General features: G+C 40.7%; 1 protein-coding gene across 4 annotated transcripts in view; it reads left to right on the top strand.

Annotated features, from left to right (window-relative positions):
- ANXA2 (annexin A2) overlaps positions 1-12,746 on the top strand; it is a 30,372-nt gene extending 17,626 nt beyond the window's left edge. For 3 of the 4 annotated variants that reach the window (XM_077185537.1, XM_077185535.1, XM_077185536.1), the window contains exons 4-12: positions 2,282-2,376; positions 5,146-5,259; positions 7,148-7,238; positions 7,691-7,770; positions 8,091-8,150; positions 8,747-8,840; positions 9,561-9,656; positions 10,643-10,701; positions 11,342-12,746. In XM_077185537.1, coding sequence (XP_077041652.1) covers positions 2,282-2,376; positions 5,146-5,259; positions 7,148-7,238; positions 7,691-7,770; positions 8,091-8,150; positions 8,747-8,840; positions 9,561-9,656; positions 10,643-10,701; positions 11,342-11,536 — 884 coding nt within the window. In that variant the 3' untranslated portion in view covers positions 11,537-12,746. The remainder of the gene's footprint in view (positions 1-2,281; positions 2,377-5,145; positions 5,260-7,147; positions 7,239-7,690; positions 7,771-8,090; positions 8,151-8,746; positions 8,841-9,560; positions 9,657-10,642; positions 10,702-11,341) is intronic. The other variant, XM_054641993.2, reaches the window with a different exon arrangement.
- Positions 12,747-18,802: the final 6,056 nt, after the last annotated feature.

An 18,802-nucleotide genomic window follows, 5' to 3' on the forward strand; every position in this document is an offset into this window, starting at 1 on the left:
CTGTAATAAATTCATTACATCCAGAAATTGCTAAAACAATGATGATGTGTAAATCAGTCAGTTCCATCTTAGAGAAAGGTCTTCTGTTTAGGTAGTATATCCAACATGCCCATAACTTCTGATAGAGATTGTAAGGTCATGAAATAAAAGTTTTTAGAAGATATCTGCTGGCTTGCTGATGAGAGAGGGCAGTGCCTGAAATCCACCAAACTGCATCAGTCACATATTCCAAATATCAAAACTGTCACTAAAGAAATATTTCATTGCAACATGGTTTGGGTTTGGTGAACCCTTGCTAAGCAAAATAGCAGAACTGAAATTGTGGTCTTGTTTTATCTAAATTTTTCCCTCTTACCCCATTTATGTTCATTTCCTCATTTTTGCTGACTGAGTTCCAACACTGTGATCTTACCAATGCCACCACACATTGCCTCTTTAACTAGAAAAGCTGTTATTAAGCAGAATTTTTCTTTCCATTTCCCATTGATAGAAAAGCAGGGATAAAATCTGCCTAGCCAGAATAAATTTGAAAATAAACTGTTTCATTGCCTTGAAACTTTCAGAGACTTTAGCAAACAGCAAAGGAAAGTGCTGGAGCTGCTGTCCTGCTGTGCCCCACCTCAGCAGCTGTGAGTCAGCATCCTGTGTGTGCAGCATGATTCCCCAGTGTGAATGAAGTACAAACCCTGAGTTTCCACTGAATGCCAGAGCCATGAGTTAACTTCATATTTCCATAGCATGTGTATGAGAAACTTGGATGCAGTCAGTCATTTGTGGGCTTCTAATCTGAAGCAATTGTGGTACAACTTGAAAATGTCATTTGCTTTTTTGAATGCCAAGAATGTTTTAAATTCAGAATTTATTAAAAAGCTTAAGACATTGGCTTGTACTGTGAGCCTGCAACAGCTGAAAGGCTCAATGTCTGTGTGTGGCCATTTCTGAACAGGGAGAATTTGTTTTCTTTTATAATGTGGGAACACTTTAAAATGTGCAGGAGTAGATTATGGCTGAAATGTGCAGTCAGCCTGTTTTCAAGTCAGAGTTTGTAACTTAGACACATTATGCTTTCCAGGACCTTATGGCATCATTTGCAGGCCCAGCTTGTGTGAATAAGAGGACTGATGTAGGTCTGCCTCAGCACAAGCTAGGGACAAGAGGCTACCAAATGTATTATTTCAGCATGAAAAATGTGGTGAAGAAAGAGAGAGAATTTTTTGATTAGACTTATAATTTTAGACTCTGCAGCTAATGGCTAAAAGGTTTTTTGCAAGATTCCTACTGTATATGATTCATTTTTATGACATCTGTTGCAGTTCTTTTTTTTCAAGTTACTTTGGGAAATAGGGAAAAGAAATGGAGCTGGATTCTGGCAGGGATCTGAGTCCTGCTAGTAGCTACTGATCCAATCCTTACTTTCTGGGGTTTTTTATGAAGAAATCATCTTTTACACTGATGTGTGTGCAAGTGTGAAAGAAGGGATTCATAATACTTTTGTTAAACAGAGAGGGCTCACATGAAGATCTGGGCTTGTTCTGACCTCTAGATTAGAGCCACCTGTTTGCTTCAAAAACTGAGAGTTGCACTGAGGTGCATGGATTTGGAATGATTCCCTTGAAAGTAAACCTTCACTGATGTGCAGTTCACTTTCTTAAAAGATAAGTTGGGAGTTTGAGCATCCACATCCTCTAGGTGTGCCAGTTACAGCTCAGCATGGATCTGCCAGTGATTTCAAAAAGAAGTAGCACGTACTCAATTCTTCCAGTGTCAAAAATCCCTTCTGTCTTTTGAGCCTCTGAAACATACTGAATTAAATATACTGGTTTATTTTCCTGTTTCCATGTTTGGAGTGATGGATTAAATGGCTTAAACAGAAAATATAACTGCTTTATCAAAAAGTCTTAATTTAAAAAATTCCACAAAAATGACAGGATAGGCTTTAATAAGTACAAGTTTTAAAGTCTGTGTTCATGAGCAACTTTTTGCAGAATTCTGAGTGCTTGAGAACTAGTGCACAGACACATAAGTGAAGCACAAGACAGAATGGCAAAGTGATGACAAACTAGACTTTGAGATGTGTCCAAAGATCTGCATCCCACCCAAAGTCTGGACTCTTAACTCATGGCTTTTTCCCACAGCCAGGACAGGACAAACACGAACTAGTGAGAGCTGCTGAGCTCTGCTCCAGACAGCACATGTGCTGTGTTTGGGGTGTTGGGGAACATCCTGATACAAGAACAGGGACAGGAAAGCTTCTCTAACTTTCTGTCTTGTGTCTTTGTAGGTGTGGATGAGGTCACCATCATCAACATCCTGACAAACCGCAGCAATGAACAGAGGCAGGACATTGCTTTTGCCTATCAGAGGAGAACCAAAAAGGTGGTAAAATATGAAGGAATAGTAATTATTGAATATTTTTCCCATGGAAACCTAGATTTTTCAGGTTTTGTCTTGTCACTGAAATTCAAGATGCATCTACTTTGTCCATGGTGTCATAGTTTAGGACTGGTAGAACTTTGAAATATGTTGAATATGCACAGTTGGGACTGCAGTCTGTTGGAGATGGTGGTTTCCTAGCACCTTCAGAAATCACAGTGGAATCCACAAGATTCCCTGGTGAAATGTGCTAAAAATACTGAGAAGTCACTGGCATGAAGTGCCTCCATTTGAAGGAAAGAATGAAAGAGAAGTGCTTTAAGGGATTGGTTTTTTATCTTTTGGTTGGTTTATATTTTTGGGGGGGTGTTGGATTTTTTGTTTATTTTGTTAAGACAACTCAGCATAAGGGAAGTGTTCTGTTTCTGTTCACACAGGTAGCTTAGCTGAGAAAGCACTGCAGTCATTTGTGCTATGATCACTGCAGTTGTGGAATAGTGATGTAATGAGTTGAACTGTCATTAAAAATTATCCTGGCAGAAATACCTTAAGTACTGATCTATGGATGGAGAGAAATCTGAAAGATGTGTGCAGAATTCTGCAAAATGAGTCTTGCTGTCTGGAAGGCAAGAGCTCTTCTCTTTTGAAGTTTTGAGAATCTTATCATATTTGAAGTTTCATGCCAGTGAAAAAGAGGAAACTTTACATCGAGTTCAGATTATGATAATGTATCTCTTCCAGGTTTGCCAGACCCCAAATGGTAGTCCTCAAGTAGCATCCCAGAATACTCATCTGAGCCCAAATGTAAATGTAGAGTTAAGTTTTTGGAGTTCAGCAGCTTTTCTGCATGACTGATAGAGGCACGGCCAGGTTGGACATGTGCATGTGTGCACACGCCTGCACATCCTGCCCTGGGGACACTGGGGCAATCTGCACATAAATAGACCCCAGGCATGAAATGTGTCACTTAAAGCTTTGTTAAATGTTCTGCATGACCACAAAAATGCACAGTCAAGAAAACCTGCAACTTTTTTCATGTTTCTCTCTCACTTTTTTCCCTTGCTGCGACCCAAGAACAAACTGAATTTATCAGAAGTTTAACAAGTGCCAAAGAATAAAGCAGTCGTATAAACAATGGAAATGTGCAGTAGAAACCACTCAGATAAGCATGTGAGGAGGCAAGAGAGGAGGAAGTGGGATATGAAAAGACACGTAGGTATATCTTCTAGGGCCAGTGTCTGATGGTTCTCTTTGCCAGCAGTTGTGCAGATTTTGTTGGCAATGTGTTGTGCTGTACTAGGCTGCTTGCTTTGTGTGTTGCAGGACCTATCAGTAGATCATAATTTTTAAATGTCACATAGTCTACCTCTCTTAAATTCCTTTGGGATGAGCAGTGTCTGATGGAAGCTCTTGGTTTAGGTTGGAAGGGGCTGTAGTTGCCCAAGATGGACACCTTCCACTAGATCAGGTTGCTCAAAGCCCCGTCCTGGCCTGGCCTTTTAAACATTTCCAGCGATAAGTCAGCCACAGCTTCTCTGGGCAACTTGTTCTTTAAAATTTATTACAGAGATATGTGCTGGTTTTCCTGTGGCAGTTCTGAAGAACACATTTTCACCCAAATAAAGGCTGGAGCATTGTATCCCACATGGAGTGGTTGTACTAAAAATGTTTCTAGGTCTAAAGCAGCCAGATGCCCCAAACCCCCATTCCCTCCCTTGGTCAATCCATGCAGAAGGTGCATACAGTATTGGCACAAATTAGTGCCCTGGATTAAGTGGGTGACTCTGGAAATTACTAAATGTCTTGGTTCATTATCTCTCTGGCACAAACTTCTCTGCAATTCAGCTGAGGTCACTTTCCCTACCCCCTTTTCCCCTGCCTCTCCAGCTCAGTGATTGTTAGTGAGAAACCAGCAACTGAAATGCAGCAATTCCCTTCTGAATGCTACAGATTGACTTCAGCTTAGGGAATACATGGATCTGTGTGAACCCCAGACTTGATCCTGGGGATTTCAGCTTTGTAACTGTCCTGGTTTGATACACTACTACAGGGAAGCTGATACTAGCATAATTCAAATTGCATCTGAAACCCTTAAGAGCATCTGAGTGTTTGGTGCAGGTTTGCATCCTCTGCAGTGAACGTTCCTGACTGTTTCTTTTTCTAGGGCTGACTGGCAATTAACCATAGGGATTTGGGCTACAATCTTCTGATAGTTTCCTTGAAGAGAGGCATAATTTTTCAGTGCTCAGGGATGATTTTTTATCTCCTCAGATAGCTGGTTGGGAGCTGGGCCTTACGGTGGAATAAGAGTGCAGTCAATTTTCCAATGTCTTGGCTAGTAAAGGGCTGGGAGAAGAGGAAAACCACATATAATACAGTGCTGCTGGGAAAACTGTGGGACTGTGATGGAGCAGCAGTGAGCACCACAGTGAGACAAACTCAGATCCATCTGTGCTTATTATCTCCAGCAAAGTATCAGTGCTTCAGGACTGGAGTGAAGCTGTTTAGATGTGTCTGCACTGTGCTTTCCAGCACTGTGTCAGACACTGGTGCACTTCTTCTTATTTTCAGAGGATTAGAAAAAAATTCCTTTGCCCTAATTTCTTTCTTAGGCTTTCACAGCCAGAAAGCTCTTTATGTTTCTGTTTTCTTGTCAGCTGTGTAAGAAACACTTCTGCAGGCTTGGAGACTTAAAGCCCTGCAGGTTAAATTCTCTGGAGATCAGAAGTGAGCTTTAATTTCTTTTTTTCCATCGTCCCATCTATTTTACAGGAACTTTCTGCAGCACTCAAGTCTGCTCTCTCAGGTCATTTGGAGGCAGTGATCTTGGGCTTGCTGAAGACACCAGCACAGTATGATGCCTCTGAATTGAAAGCTGCCATGAAGGTAAATAAACTTTGAAATTTAACATTGTTGATCTGATGTCGCTGTCTCGGGAAAGAACATGGACTTCATATCCAGGGCCATAGTTTTCAAACTAATATTATTTTTTTTAGTGCTGCAGTTTAAATATCCCGCTGCAAGGCATCCAAAATGAGAGAAATCATGGAACTATGTAGTTTTAAAACTCTTAATTAAATCCTCTTTTTAAGGAAAAAGTCATTCTTGTCAGCTCAGGAGCAACAGCCTGGCTGCTTTGCTGACTGCTCTTACAAACAATGCATGGGTTCATAGTATGAGAAACCTTTAAGAGAGCAGCTGTTAGCAGGAGCCATCAGATCCTCTGCTGGTATTTATGGGTTTAGAGGGGAATTTCCAGTTACTGGGTCATATCACTGATGTGGAAAGAACATCCTGTACCAGAGCTGCCCCGTGTAGAACACGAGGAAGATGGGGCATCAAAAGCAGTCTCTGCAGAAAGAAGTATCTGCTCTGCAGGCCTCTGAAACAAGACTTGAGAGGTGCTCATGCCAGTACAGTCACCTTTGTAAGCAAACTAAGGTTGGGAAATCGTAGTTATAATTATCTAATCATCACTTACATTCTGGATGTTCTTGTTCAAGTTAGGGTTTTTTTTTTTTTTTAAGAAAAAAAGACAAGTACTAAGTTATGTCTGAAATTTAGAACGTGTCAATAATACTAATTAATTAACTTCTCCAGATGATTAAAAAGGAGTTAATGAACAAATAAGAAAACAAAACCACCCCCTCCACCACATAGACACACACACTACCCTGACCCCTCCAAAAAAACTCCTTAAATCCCCAAAGCCAAAAAACCAACTCACTATGGAGGTGGTAACTCTTCAACTATGGGCCAAATGCCCCGTTTGAGTAATCAGATGCTGCCCTCTCCTGGTCTGAGTACAGCCTATCCATAATTTATTGTCACTCAGACTAGTCTGGGGTTTGGGATTAAAGACCAAGCAATTTCCTTACGGTAGTCCCAAAGGAGTTCCCATTACTCCTGACCTGGTCTAAATTAGCAAAACCTCTCAATGTTCTGAATTTGCCTGAGCTTAAATTTGGCTTGATACGTAGAGCATTACAAGCTATGACTTTGGCATCATTTGTTTGCTTGAGGAAAGCAAAGTTATCACTGAGGAGTTAATTATTTTTCTATTACACATTCTTGAAAATAATTCAACAATATTTAGAAAATTATATATGTTGCTAGTCTTCATTTTTCCCCAGATGCTTATTACAGCCATTGTGTAGAAAGCTCTCCTAGTTCTCTTAGCTTTAAGTCATGTTAATAAAATTACTTGGGTTTACTCTTTTTCTTTTTTTTTAAGTTTTTGTTTTGTCCCACTTTCCTGCCCCTTCAAGGGAGACATTTTACCCAAAGGGTATTTTGCCACATAATGGCCTCCATTTTCCACAGATTCAAGACTGCAGCATGAGACGTTTTCCCAGGATGTTACTCCTCTTGAAATCCTCTGGTAAACTGTGCCCATTTTTGCCTGCAAAGTGACATTCTGTTACAGATGGGCTTAACAAAAAGCATCCTAACAGGAGGATAAAACTGGAGTTTCTTCCTGTGCTCCCAGTGGATAGAAAAAAATCACACAGGCCATGATAAGCAGACCTTCTCCAGTTATGCTGGTGAGGAGGCCACTGTTAGACACTCAAAGCAGATGCACATTGCCCAGAGAGAACATCTACAGGATCTCTAAGCCACTGGAAATATTCCATCTGTTTTTTTCTCAGGAGCAGTTGGCAAAAAATATCCCTGAACTGTTACAGTGGGGAAGAGATGTCCATAAAATGTTTTTAAACCATTTAAGCATTCCTGTTCATTGCTAGCTCCTAAGTGAGCCCCGTTTGTGTTGCAGGGGCTGGGAACTGATGAAGACACACTCATTGAAATCATCTGCTCCCGAACAAACCAGGAGCTCAGTGAAATCAACAGAGTCTACAGGGAAAGTGAGTTTACTTTGCAAGTTTCCATGTACTATGTCTTTTACCCTAAATCACTTGGATAAATTCCCCTCAGTGTGAATTTCATTATTAGAAATCAAACTCAAATCTGCTTTGGTTCTCTGCTGTTTTGTACTGGTGTTCTGGATATTTGTGTGATTTATAAAGTTGCATCTTGTTGCCTGGTAGCAAACAGACTGAAGGCTATTTGCTGCTAATACAAGTTGTGTCTAAATGAAATTGTTTGGTAAGCTTTCCATGAGACACTGATTGCATGGACCTCATGACTAGCTGGTAGCAATGCTGGGTTCGAGTGTGGGCTCGTTTTCATTGACTTCCACAGCTGACTTAGATTGTAGCTGTTCATGTGCATAAAACACAGTAATTAGCAGCCCTTTTTCTTGCAAAGGAGTATTTGTGAGCTACCCTTTGCCTGAAAAGAACTCTTTGTTTTCTAGTGTACAAGACAGAGCTGGAAAAGGACATCATATCAGACACATCTGGTGACTTCCGCAAGCTCATGGTTGCCCTGGCCAAGGTAGGGCTGTTCACAGTTTCCCACTTTCTCCAATGTGCCCGAGGGGGGGCTGCCAGTGAAACAATTGGGTTTCTGATGCACTCTTTAATTCCCCTGTATTTTCACCAACCTTTGGGGGGGAAAAAATATTCAAATGTTGAAGGGCAAAGTATTTTAACAGAAATGCAGCATTTACAGAATTAGCTTTGTAATGGGGATGGAGTATGCAGTTACTCATTTAGCAAATTCAGGTTAAAAAAAGAAAAAAAACCTGAATATATGCATAGCAAACAGCTTACTTTCATAGAAACCTTTCTAAAATACTGATATCTTGTTTGAAGGGCAAAAGGTGTGAAGATACCTCTGTGATTGATTACGAGCTGATTGACCAAGATGCCAGGGTAAGTGCTGGTAGTGACCATGAAATATCTCCAGTTGGTCAGGCTTTGGGGGATACTGAACATAAACAGGGAAGTGGAGAGCATTTGTGAAGTAGGTGTGTGCATTTCAGATTGTCCTGCACAGTAATGTTTGCGTGGTGTCAGTGAATCTGCCACTTGCAATCCTGATGCCTTCAGGGATCAGTTTTCACAGACTACTTACCCAGCATACAGAAGCTCTCTGGTATTTCTTTTAGATACCTGAAGAGAGAGAGCCTTTAACAAAAGGAAATGCATCCATTGCAGTGAACTTAGTGGCTCTTAGTGCTTGTTTGTTACATCTGCATCTGTCAAGAACAGTTCTGCTGAGGTAAACAGAGCTAAATACAGAGTAAAGCTGTGGCCAGAGGTGAATACAAAGCAATTAGTCTTAATGTCAGATTTAGATCCTTAAATGTTGTCCTGGTGACCTGCTCAACCATGTGTCCTTGTGTGTTTCTCCCACAGACACAGTTCCAGTAGTGCTTGTTTTTCCAATAAGAAAATGGTCTACATTTGTAATGGCTTCTTCTGCAACTCCTGATTTTTTGTGATTTTCTTTTTCTTTCTAACCCCAGGACCTCTATGATGCTGGTGTGAAGAGAAAGGGAACTGATGTCCCCAAGTGGATCAACATTATGACTGAAAGAAGTGTTCCCCACCTGCAGAAAGGTACTATTCAAGAGACAGAATTTTTTTTTCCTGTAAGAGAAAGTTATAGTAAAATGGTAATGATTTTGTCCCATGTATGATTGAAGTTATTGTGAAAAGCACTCAAAAACATAGGAGATCTCATAAATCTTAATTCATGTCCAAGGTGTTAATTTTTTTTTTAATCTAGTTATTTCTGTGGATGTGTTGATCTCACATTTTAAGTGTGTAAGCTCTTTTTAACACAGGTGTAACAATGCTCAGTTATATATCACATACCTGAAAACAAAGATGTTGCAAACCTAGAAAATATGGATGCAGGATACCTCGAGAAGTCCTGTGGCTTTTACCTCTGTGCCAGGGTAGCTTAGCTATATCATGTGCTTAAATCTGCCAGTGAAGACCCAAAAGCAGCTCTGATACTGCAGTAAAGCAGCACATTAGAAAAGCCATTTGAAGACTTCTCAGAGCTTAAATCACTATTGTTTCAAAAAATACCAGTACAGGATTAAGATGGTGTTTTCCCAGATTATGGAGGTGTTCAAGGAAAACAAAAAGGCCACAGCATGGGATCTTTACAAACTTCTGCTTGTATTTAAGATGAGATTCTCAGAAGGACTTGCATGGATATTTATTAATCATGTGTCCCTACATTCCTGTGTCTGTGTTCATGCTTTGGTTGGTTATTTCTGCCAGTTCTTAGTCTGGTTTTGATTTTACCTACTTTCTCTTCTGTGCTAGTGTTTGAGAGGTACAAGAGCTACAGCCCATATGATATGTTGGAGAGCATCAAGAAGGAGGTTAAGGGAGATTTGGAGAATGCCTTCCTTAATCTTGGTAAGTTACCCTGAAGTAATGACTGTCCTTATATGGGATCTTTTCAGGGCTCTTGCAATGGATCATGTTAAAGGTAGGACCTAGATTCACCCTGCTGGATGAGAAATTAGCTGGACATGCTGGTGTTGTTGGATCCACTAGTGTATTCTTGGATATTGCAGATACTGAGAAGCAGCTTATTTTTGCCCTCTGCAAGATATAAACTTTGCTTTCCAGTTACAATTCAAATGCATGTGTGTTGTGATCTGCTGTTAGTTCCACTTTTATTTGATAGAGGGGCTTCATGTTTGTTTCCCCAAGCAAACAAAAAGGTTGAAATTGTTCAGTACCCACCCAGGCTGGAGAGAAAACAGCATGTGCATGTGAGAGGAGGAGACAGGCAGGCAGTGAGGGTGGTAGGGGCTAATTGAAGAGCTGATTTGACACTGAATTCTCTGAAATAGGGAGGCAGAGTGTAAGACTGATACTGTGCCATGAGGTGAAGATGACAAGGATGTCACTGTGTTTAAGAGGGAGTTCTTTAAGGGGAAAATCCATTTCAGACTGAGGGTGAACTGAGAGCTGTGTAATGCAAATAGAGTATAAACAGAGCTCAGCCTTGAAAAGGAGGCTTCTCATGGATGAATATACAAGGAGTGTTCCAGAGGAGAGATTGCTTCTAGAAGTGGAACCATGAACTGGGAGCTGTGGAGGAGGGCCAGCATTCTGAAATTATACAATTCTGAAATTATGCCATTTTCATGGAAGGAAACCCTTCCTAAGAATGTGAGCATCTGTGGTTCAGTCATGAGCTAAACCAAATGACTTCTAAGTAGCATGTCGGGAAAAATATTTTCTCTGTGTCCCCTTTTTGGAGGAACTTTTGCTGAAAACCTTATTTTGACTACTTATCATAGCTTTAAAAATGGCTGGCATTTTTAAAAATGGCAATATTCTGTGTCCTGTGCATGGGCAGGATATTTAACTATTCTTGTCTCTCTCTTCAGTCCAGTGCATTCAGAACAAGCAGCTGTATTTTGCAGACAGACTGTATGATTCCATGAAGGTAGGAAAGACTGGTTTTCCTCTCTACTATTTTTTTTTTGTTGTCATTGTTAGAAACTTCTGTTCACATGAAATGTGACTGGCATGTGAATAAATTAACAATTACTTAATATTGTTCAAAAGCATTCTTTAACCCTTACTAGCCTGTCTTATCTATTCGAATTTCTCTGGTATAGGGAAATGTAGGAAAGAGTTTCATTATAAAGATCTTTATTAGATCAGTTGATTATAATTAGCAAAGTTAGACACATCTTTTGTATGTAACCAAGAGCTGATAGCAGAAAAAGCTGTTCATTGAATACCAAAATAAGATACTAAATTGGCCTCAAAACATTTTGTGAAGAAAAAGGAATAAAGAGAAACACCTGGTGACAGGCATTAGGCGGTTCCAGGAAGAGCTGGTGAACAGAAAGTGCTGCTTACAGTCTAAGCTAAATTTGTGACTGCAGGTTGGTTAAACACTGCTGATGAGACAGGTACATTCATGCTCAGATTCTTGCATCATAATAATGATCTTTATTAGAAGATTTGATTAATTCTATCTTTTATTGCTCATCTTGGTTGCCTATAGTTTGCTGTCCTACCATTAATTAATGGTAACATTTCAGCTATTGCAGCTCTAAATGTGTGTCTGCTTGTAGGGCAAGGGAACCCGGGACAAGGTCCTGATCAGGATTATGGTGTCCCGTTGCGAGGTTGACATGCTGAAAATCAAGAGTGAATTCAAGAGGAAATATGGAAAATCTCTCTATTATTTCATCCAGGCAAGTTTTTCATCTTTGGTTTTATATCATGGGCCTTTGCAGCAGTCTTCATTGGATTTGTGGTACCACTAGAATTCATGGGAGGTGTGTTAGAGGCCACAGAGAGAATATTGTATTATTTATGTACTATGGGAAAACCCACCTTTATCTTCACAGTCTACAGCTGGTACAGTTCCTGTCAGCCACTTGACAGTGTATGTGGGCTTTGTGCAATCAACTCATGTGTTTTGAAAGAGAATTCTGCTCACCAGTCCCTATTCTCAGATCAAAAGAAGAGACAATTGTTCTGTGATTGCTGAATGAAAATAGAACATCTAAATTGATACTCTCTTTCATTTCAGTGCTCAAGGAGAAGGCTCCTTAGCTAGTGACTTTTGTCCATTTCTGTGATTGGACAGGAGCTACACGTGCTAGGTTTTGTCTAACTTGGGGCATAAATAAAGAGTTTGTGAATCTGTTTCAAAGCTGATCTTCACCCTCACAACAGCTTATGCTACATTATTCCTTGTGTAGATGAAGCTGAGTCAAAATCTTAACCCAGAATCTTTTCCTGAAGGTGCCAATTGTAGATTATTAGCATTTTTTTTAATAGTGCCCTTGGTGTATGATTTTTGCAGTGGTCAGTGAGACAGAGCAGAATCAAGTCTTTCAGCTTCCCTTTGTTGTGTTACTCTTTTTTCATACCCAAATTTCTCTCTTCTTGGCCTTGCATTTGTATTGCAAGAATAATTAAATAATTTCACTTCACACATAAGTAAAACTCAGTCAAGATAGTCTCCTCCAGACTGAGAAGGCTTCAGTGTGAATCATAGACTGTCCCACAGGTTTAGAATATAATTCATATGCTTACACATTTTATGGCTGTTTCCTGACATGTATTTTGTATTTTTCTTTCCTTGGTTTACAGCAAGACACAAAAGGAGATTACCAGAGGGCACTGCTGAACCTGTGTGGTGGAGAGGACTGAAAACTGTGATGGAAGAAACCCAAGTCCAGAGAAATGCCTTTTTTGCTCTTCATTTTACTGTAATCCTAGAAAACCTGAATTTCCTAGCTACCCTTGAGTTGCCCTTTCCCTGCCAGAGCCCTGCTGCAGTTTGCTCCCCTGCGCTGTGCATGCCCCTCTCGGCAGCTGTGCTTGGCTGTGCCAAAGCTCCTAACAGTGTATGCAGAGACACTAACCCTCCAGGAGACATGGGCTCACACGTGCTGGTGAAAAGCTCTGCCTCTCTGTGCAATGTTTCTAATAAAACAAATAAAATGACGTTTTACTTTAACAATATGGGTCTTTCAGATCTTAATTTGAAAACTGTCTAAACAGTTGATGTGTATTTAGCTTTTGCTGTCCATTTTCTGTGTTGTTTCCATCCTCCTCAGGTTCACTACTTGGGGCTGAAAACTTAATCTTCTTCCCTCAAGCCCTTCATCTGTTTAATGATTCACTTTGTCAGCAGATCCAAAACCATTCTCTTCACTGGTTGAGGGAGATGATCCTGCCCCTCTGCTTGGCCCTCCTGAGGCCACAGCTGATGTGCTGCGTCTAGTTCTGGGCTCCCCAGTACACAGAGACATAGAGCTCCTGCAGTGGATCCAGTGGAGGGCACAAAGATGATTTAGGGAGTGGAACATCTCTGATGAGGAGACACTGAGGGAGCTGGGCCTGTTAAGTCTGGAGAAGACAGGGAGGGGATGTAATTAACACTTATAAATATCTACAAACTGGGTGCCAGTTGATGGTACCTGACTCTTTCCAGTGGTGTCCAGCAACAGGATGAGGAGCAAAGGCCATAAACTAAAACAGAAGAGGTTTCACCTCAGCATGAGGAAGAGTTGCACACTGAGGGTGGCAGAGCACTGGGAGGGCTGCCTGGGGTGGTCATGGAGTCTCCCTCTCCGGAGACATTCCAAACCCACCTGGATGGTTTCTGTGTCACCTGCTCCAGGTGACCTGTCTGGGCAGGGCGGTTGGACTGGATGCTTTCCAGAGATGCCTTCCAACCCTGACTCTTCTGTGATCGTCTCTCCCCTAATTAAGTGCCACTGAAACCTGAGCCACAGCCCTCTCTGCCTGCCTGTGAGGGGCCAACACTTGAATCCCTCCTCAACGTTAAACTCTTTGTGTGCCTGTATGCCAGGGGAAATGGTTTGAGAACACAGAGCAGGCTGTCTGTAACAGGGGTGTTTTCTGCAGCAGAGCCGTGGCAGGGATCGCTGCCCAGGGGCGTGGGGCCGGGCCGGTCGGGGGGAGCGCGGTGGGCATTGCTCCTCCTGTGAGGGGCGAGCTCCCGCCGAGCTTCCGCGGCGGGGCCGGGCCGGGCCAGGCCGGGCCGGGCGGGCTGAGGGCGCCGCGGGCGGGCCCCACGGAGGGGCTGGGCCGGGGACACCACGGACCGTCCCCACCCGGCTCAGTCGAGAGCCAGTAGGATGCACTGCTCTTACTAAGACGCTTTCTCCTACTACTGCGTGAAACTCACGCCCGAGGCTTAGGGAAAAGGTGTGAAGAGCAAAACTTCCCCCCCCCGCTGGGAGCGGGGCGCGTTCCTCTCACGGGTGAAGGCTGAGGGAAGCGGCCATCCAGGCGCTCTCCGGGGGCTGCTGATCACATCCCCAGCACAACATTTCGTGCAAGTATCACAGAGTTGTCAGGAAGTAAAATGGTTTCCTCTTTTCATAGCTGTTGCTGTTTTGGAAATGCAAAAGTGCCTGTAAGTATCTGCTGTTTTTCCTCACTTTCTGGTTTGTAGCTGTCTGTTTCAAAAGCTCGGGTTCTCCTGAGAGAATTTTGATCTCCTCAGAGATATGAAAGGCACACAAGGAGGCTGTTTCATGCCACCATTAGAAGGGTGAGAGATTTTGCTTAAATATCATTGGCTGTAGACCACAAAAAATATTTGGTGTGAAAACACTGCTGTTGGTAAAATATTGATAACTTAAATGCACAAATGATACAATTTTTCAGGAGCAGCTCCAATTTAATGCCTGATGGAGCAGTGTCATTCACACCTGTTTACATAATGCCTCTCTGTCTAGATTTGTACATTTCAAAACTATTGCTGAGATAGCAAATCACTCTTTGAATCTAATTAGGTAAGTCATCTCTATAAATGTTGCTTGCTCAAATGTGGCCTTATAAAAGAAATCAAATTGCAAGCATTTTTCCAGTCAGTGGAATGAACAACTAGAATTTGATGGCTGGCATGCTCTGCCTCACTGCCATGGGATGTTCAAAATTGCAGGCTGTCTTTCTTCAGGAGCAAAACCACGTTAAAAAGCCAGCAGGATTTCAAAGGCCAGGGCTATTTTTACTGATCTTAGACTAGGAAGTAAATTTGTCTCCTGTGAGACCTAGAAGATTTCTAGAAATTCAAGTTGTTTGTTGGCATTGTTGATTTTTTTTAAATTACTGGCTTATTGATGTTTCAGATAGGAATAAATTTCCAAGCTCTGATGTTGATCCTGTCATTTGGTTGCAGCCTTGCTAATAAGCAAGATGGGTCCCTGTCCATGATGCATTGTAAAAATCAGGTCTCTGAGACTTTGAAAGATAGGAATACCTTGAAGAATGATCTTTGACAGTGTTGCAACATTTTATTAGTAAATCCCCACATGGCAAGTTAAATACATTATTAAAAACAAACAAAATTTCAGTTGTTGATAATGTAATTTAGACCTTATCTAAGATCCATTTATGTTCAGGAGTAAAAAAAAACCAAAACAACAACAAAAATCAACCACAAGAAACCAAAACCCAAACCTTAAACTTTCCCAGTCTTTGTTGTCCCAAGAATCTGTGAAGCAATTTTTTCCGGTCAAAGCTTGATTCAGTTTCTTGTGTTTGCTCTTTGGTGTTCCCATTCCAATGGCACAGGCAATAACCAGAAGTTTTACACTTTATAAGCACTGTTTCTTTAAGCACCCCAAATTGCACAGCAAATAGCAGCAGTAAGATTTAATTGATGTGTTTCTTACCAGACCTACTGTTTAACATGGACATTGGAATATAGAGCTAAAGAACTGTACCTCTGGGCCAGTATAACTTAAATGTACTAAGAAAGTAGTGATATTTCTAACATGGAGAGGTGGTTCCTTGTCCTATGTATAAGGGAGGCTTTACTGTTTCTTTCAGAATTCCCTCACTCATAGTTCAGAGGAATTTTTCAAAGTCAGGGTCTAAACAGTCCAATTCAGAGTAAGACAGCATAACTTAAGAATAGTTGTCATGCTTGTACTAAGCCATATTCCTTATTTCTGCAATTCCTACCTTCATTTGGACAGCATCTAAACATCTTAGAAACAAGCAGTTTATTAGTGCTGTGCATCGATGAGGAGTCATGCAAAATGTTCTACATGTGAGAATCAGATGTAGAATTGTTTCATTAAATATAAATGTAGTTCAGCCAAAACTGAAGTCAACATTTACATCCTGGAAAAAGAAAAAGGTCCTTGCAACATGGAAGCTTTGAGTTCTTGCTGTTAAAACACCTTTTTAATGAATAGTATAAAGTTGTCTATAACTTCGTTTCTCAAATGGGTAATGTTTGCTCTCTGAGCACTGCTTTGACTGTTTGTAGGGATTGTCCCTCAAGTGTAGCTTTTCCCCACTGCAGTGAGCTCTTCAGAAGCACCACCTGTAGCAGCAGAGTTGGGGTTGGTTGGGGTGGGGTGTCCCGCGTGTCCTTTGCTCGTATCCCGTCCCTCCTGGAGAGGGCCGTGTTTGGGTGACGCGTTTGGCCGCAGACGTTTCCCTCCGGAGTCCTTGGGGCTGACCCGCTCTGGGTGCGCTGGCAGCGGCCGCCCGCCAGAGGGCGCTCGGAGAAAGCGCCAAGGTGTTCCCGCAGCCCAACAGAACAACAGCGAGCGCTGCAATCCTCTCCTGATCCGTGAACTCTGCTCTCTCCAAACATTTACATTCCCCGACTCTAAGCCTTCGTGTCAAAAATTCAGTTTCATCTTCCAGTGTTTTTTTCCTGCTCTCCTCTCTGAAATACTTCACCAATTTTAATAATTGCTCTCTTTAGGTGTAGGCAAAAGAAACGATTTCTTAAGTTCTAATCATGTTGTGAGTTTCCAAAACGGAGAGGTTTTCCACAAAGAACCTTTTAAAGAGTGGTTTAATAATGACAATAAGTGTAAAGGAATTTTCTACATTTTCTTTAAAAGAAGGGGTTTTGATTTTGAAATTATCTGCTGCTTCCTGACTTAAATCAGGTACACTGTTATTTTCTGTAGAAAATTAAACACAACACCATATCTTTTGCTGTGTTCATAACATTAAAAATGTGAGCACTGCACACGCATTGCTTTTTCACTATCTTTGCTAATAAAAAAATATGTGTTAATAAAGTAGCTCTTCTAAAGGAGGTATTTCAATTTATTCATGTGTATTAACTCTCCTTTCCTCTCACTTTGATCTGTTCACAATAGGCAACGTTTTAAAAATTTTAATATAGAAAGAATTTATTATGTGAGGTGGCTGTTTAAGTTCATCTTATGCATTTTTAGGATCAAGAAAAGAAGATATTCATTACTATTCCTTTGAGTATGGCTTATTTAAGGTCCTGTTTAATGCTGAACACACAAAAAAAAAAAAAAGCCAAATCAACCAAACACCATAGCTACATCTATTTAAGAAGGTTGGTTGGAACAGACTATTGCTGTATTGCTGTGTTGAATAACTACTAAGGAATGTGGCCAGGACTCTCCTCTGCTGAGTGTCCTTAGCTGGCTGGTTCATACTGATTTATTTTCAGGTAATGTTTTACTTGTAAGGTAGAAATAAAATGTAAGGCTTGTGAAGTCTATTTCTAAGCATACACAGAACTTATCTGAAAATCAGCTTTTAATATTATTATTATTGAATACTCATTGAAATCTAGTATTTTTCACTTCTGTACAAAAATCAGGATGAATTACCAGATTCAAAATAGGCATCTTATTAAATGTTACACTTATCAAATAGTTTGTGATTACATTCTATGAAAGAGAAAGTTTCATTTAAGGTTGCTTTAATAGATATTTTTAAAACAAATACTAAATTATTTGAGATCTATGAAGCAATAAAGATGGATAAGTATTCTGGGAAAATATTTTTGTTAACATTTTGTAAAAAAATACTAAATTACTATTAATTTACAGGCTTTCTGTGAATATATATAGTAAATTGTAGTTTGATTGTGAGAAGGAATGGCTATTAACTTATTACAAATATATGAACAATGATGTGCTTAAATACATCAGTAAAGCAACAGTTGGCATTGTACAACAAATACATTGATAACAGGGGATTTAATTTTTTCCCAGTCCAGTTTTTTCCTCCACACTCAAAAAAAAGGTGTTAGGAGCTCTTCATGTGTGTTTTAGGCTTTACTCTTAGTTCTGAATTTTCTTCCTCAGTGTAGGAAGGTTCTCCCTGTCCTCTGTAGTGGTTCTGGACTGGGACTGCCTTGTAGTCATTATTGCAAATGATGAACGACAGGAGGGCTGTTTCCTGGTCTCTTGGAACTTGCTATATTGCAAATGCACTCAATATGGCAAGGGTTTAATAGCTTGGTCCTAAACACTTTGTATAAAGGTATCTCATTTAGTAAATGTTTAGGGTAAATCAAGGCAAAAAGAGGCTGCCGTGAGCTATAATCACAGCTGGAATATTGCAGAGTTTGTTTGTCCTGGTTTGGGGTTTGGGTGGGTTTTAGATTTTTTTACTAAAGAAACTGCTCTTTATATTCTGGTTGCTTTCAGTTCTCACATGCTACATTTTGATGTGGGTAGATGGGACAATTTTCTTCTTTTTTCTGTTCCTCTTCTGCCTTGGTCTATTTTATTTGACTTTGAGAAAACAGGCTTAGATATCCTGCCAGTTCAAAATCTGCCTGGACATGAGCTGTATTAGTCTGAGGATGCCACGTAGAAGAAAAATTTTTAAAAGCCTAATAAAATGGGATGGGACTTCTTCAGTTATTTCTCCCTCCACCATTTCTTGCCGTAGACATGGAGACAGGATTGTGGAGAGGAATCAGAAGTGCAGTCATTTCAGAAATAAACTGCTGTATCTGTAATTGGTGATAATGCTAATGCAGTGTTTTAAAACAAGGAATTAGAACTGAGTAGGAGCCACAAGGCTGAAAATAATGAACTCCATTAAGGTAAGTGGTGAACTAACAAAAATTCAGACTGTGTGTTATGAGTGGAGCTCTGACTTAGTAGAACAGAACACAGGAAATAAATTTGCAATCTGCTTTTCTTTTGTTTTAAGCAATTGTGTGGCAGGTATTTTGGATCAGTGGAGGTCATAGCTTAGAAAACCCTGATGCTGGGTGAATAAGCTGCAGAACTGCCTCT

This window comes from Agelaius phoeniceus, chromosome 13 (assembly GCF_051311805.1).
Source record: "Agelaius phoeniceus isolate bAgePho1 chromosome 13, bAgePho1.hap1, whole genome shotgun sequence".
In the NCBI taxonomy this organism is placed as follows: Eukaryota; Metazoa; Chordata; class Aves; order Passeriformes; family Icteridae; genus Agelaius; species Agelaius phoeniceus.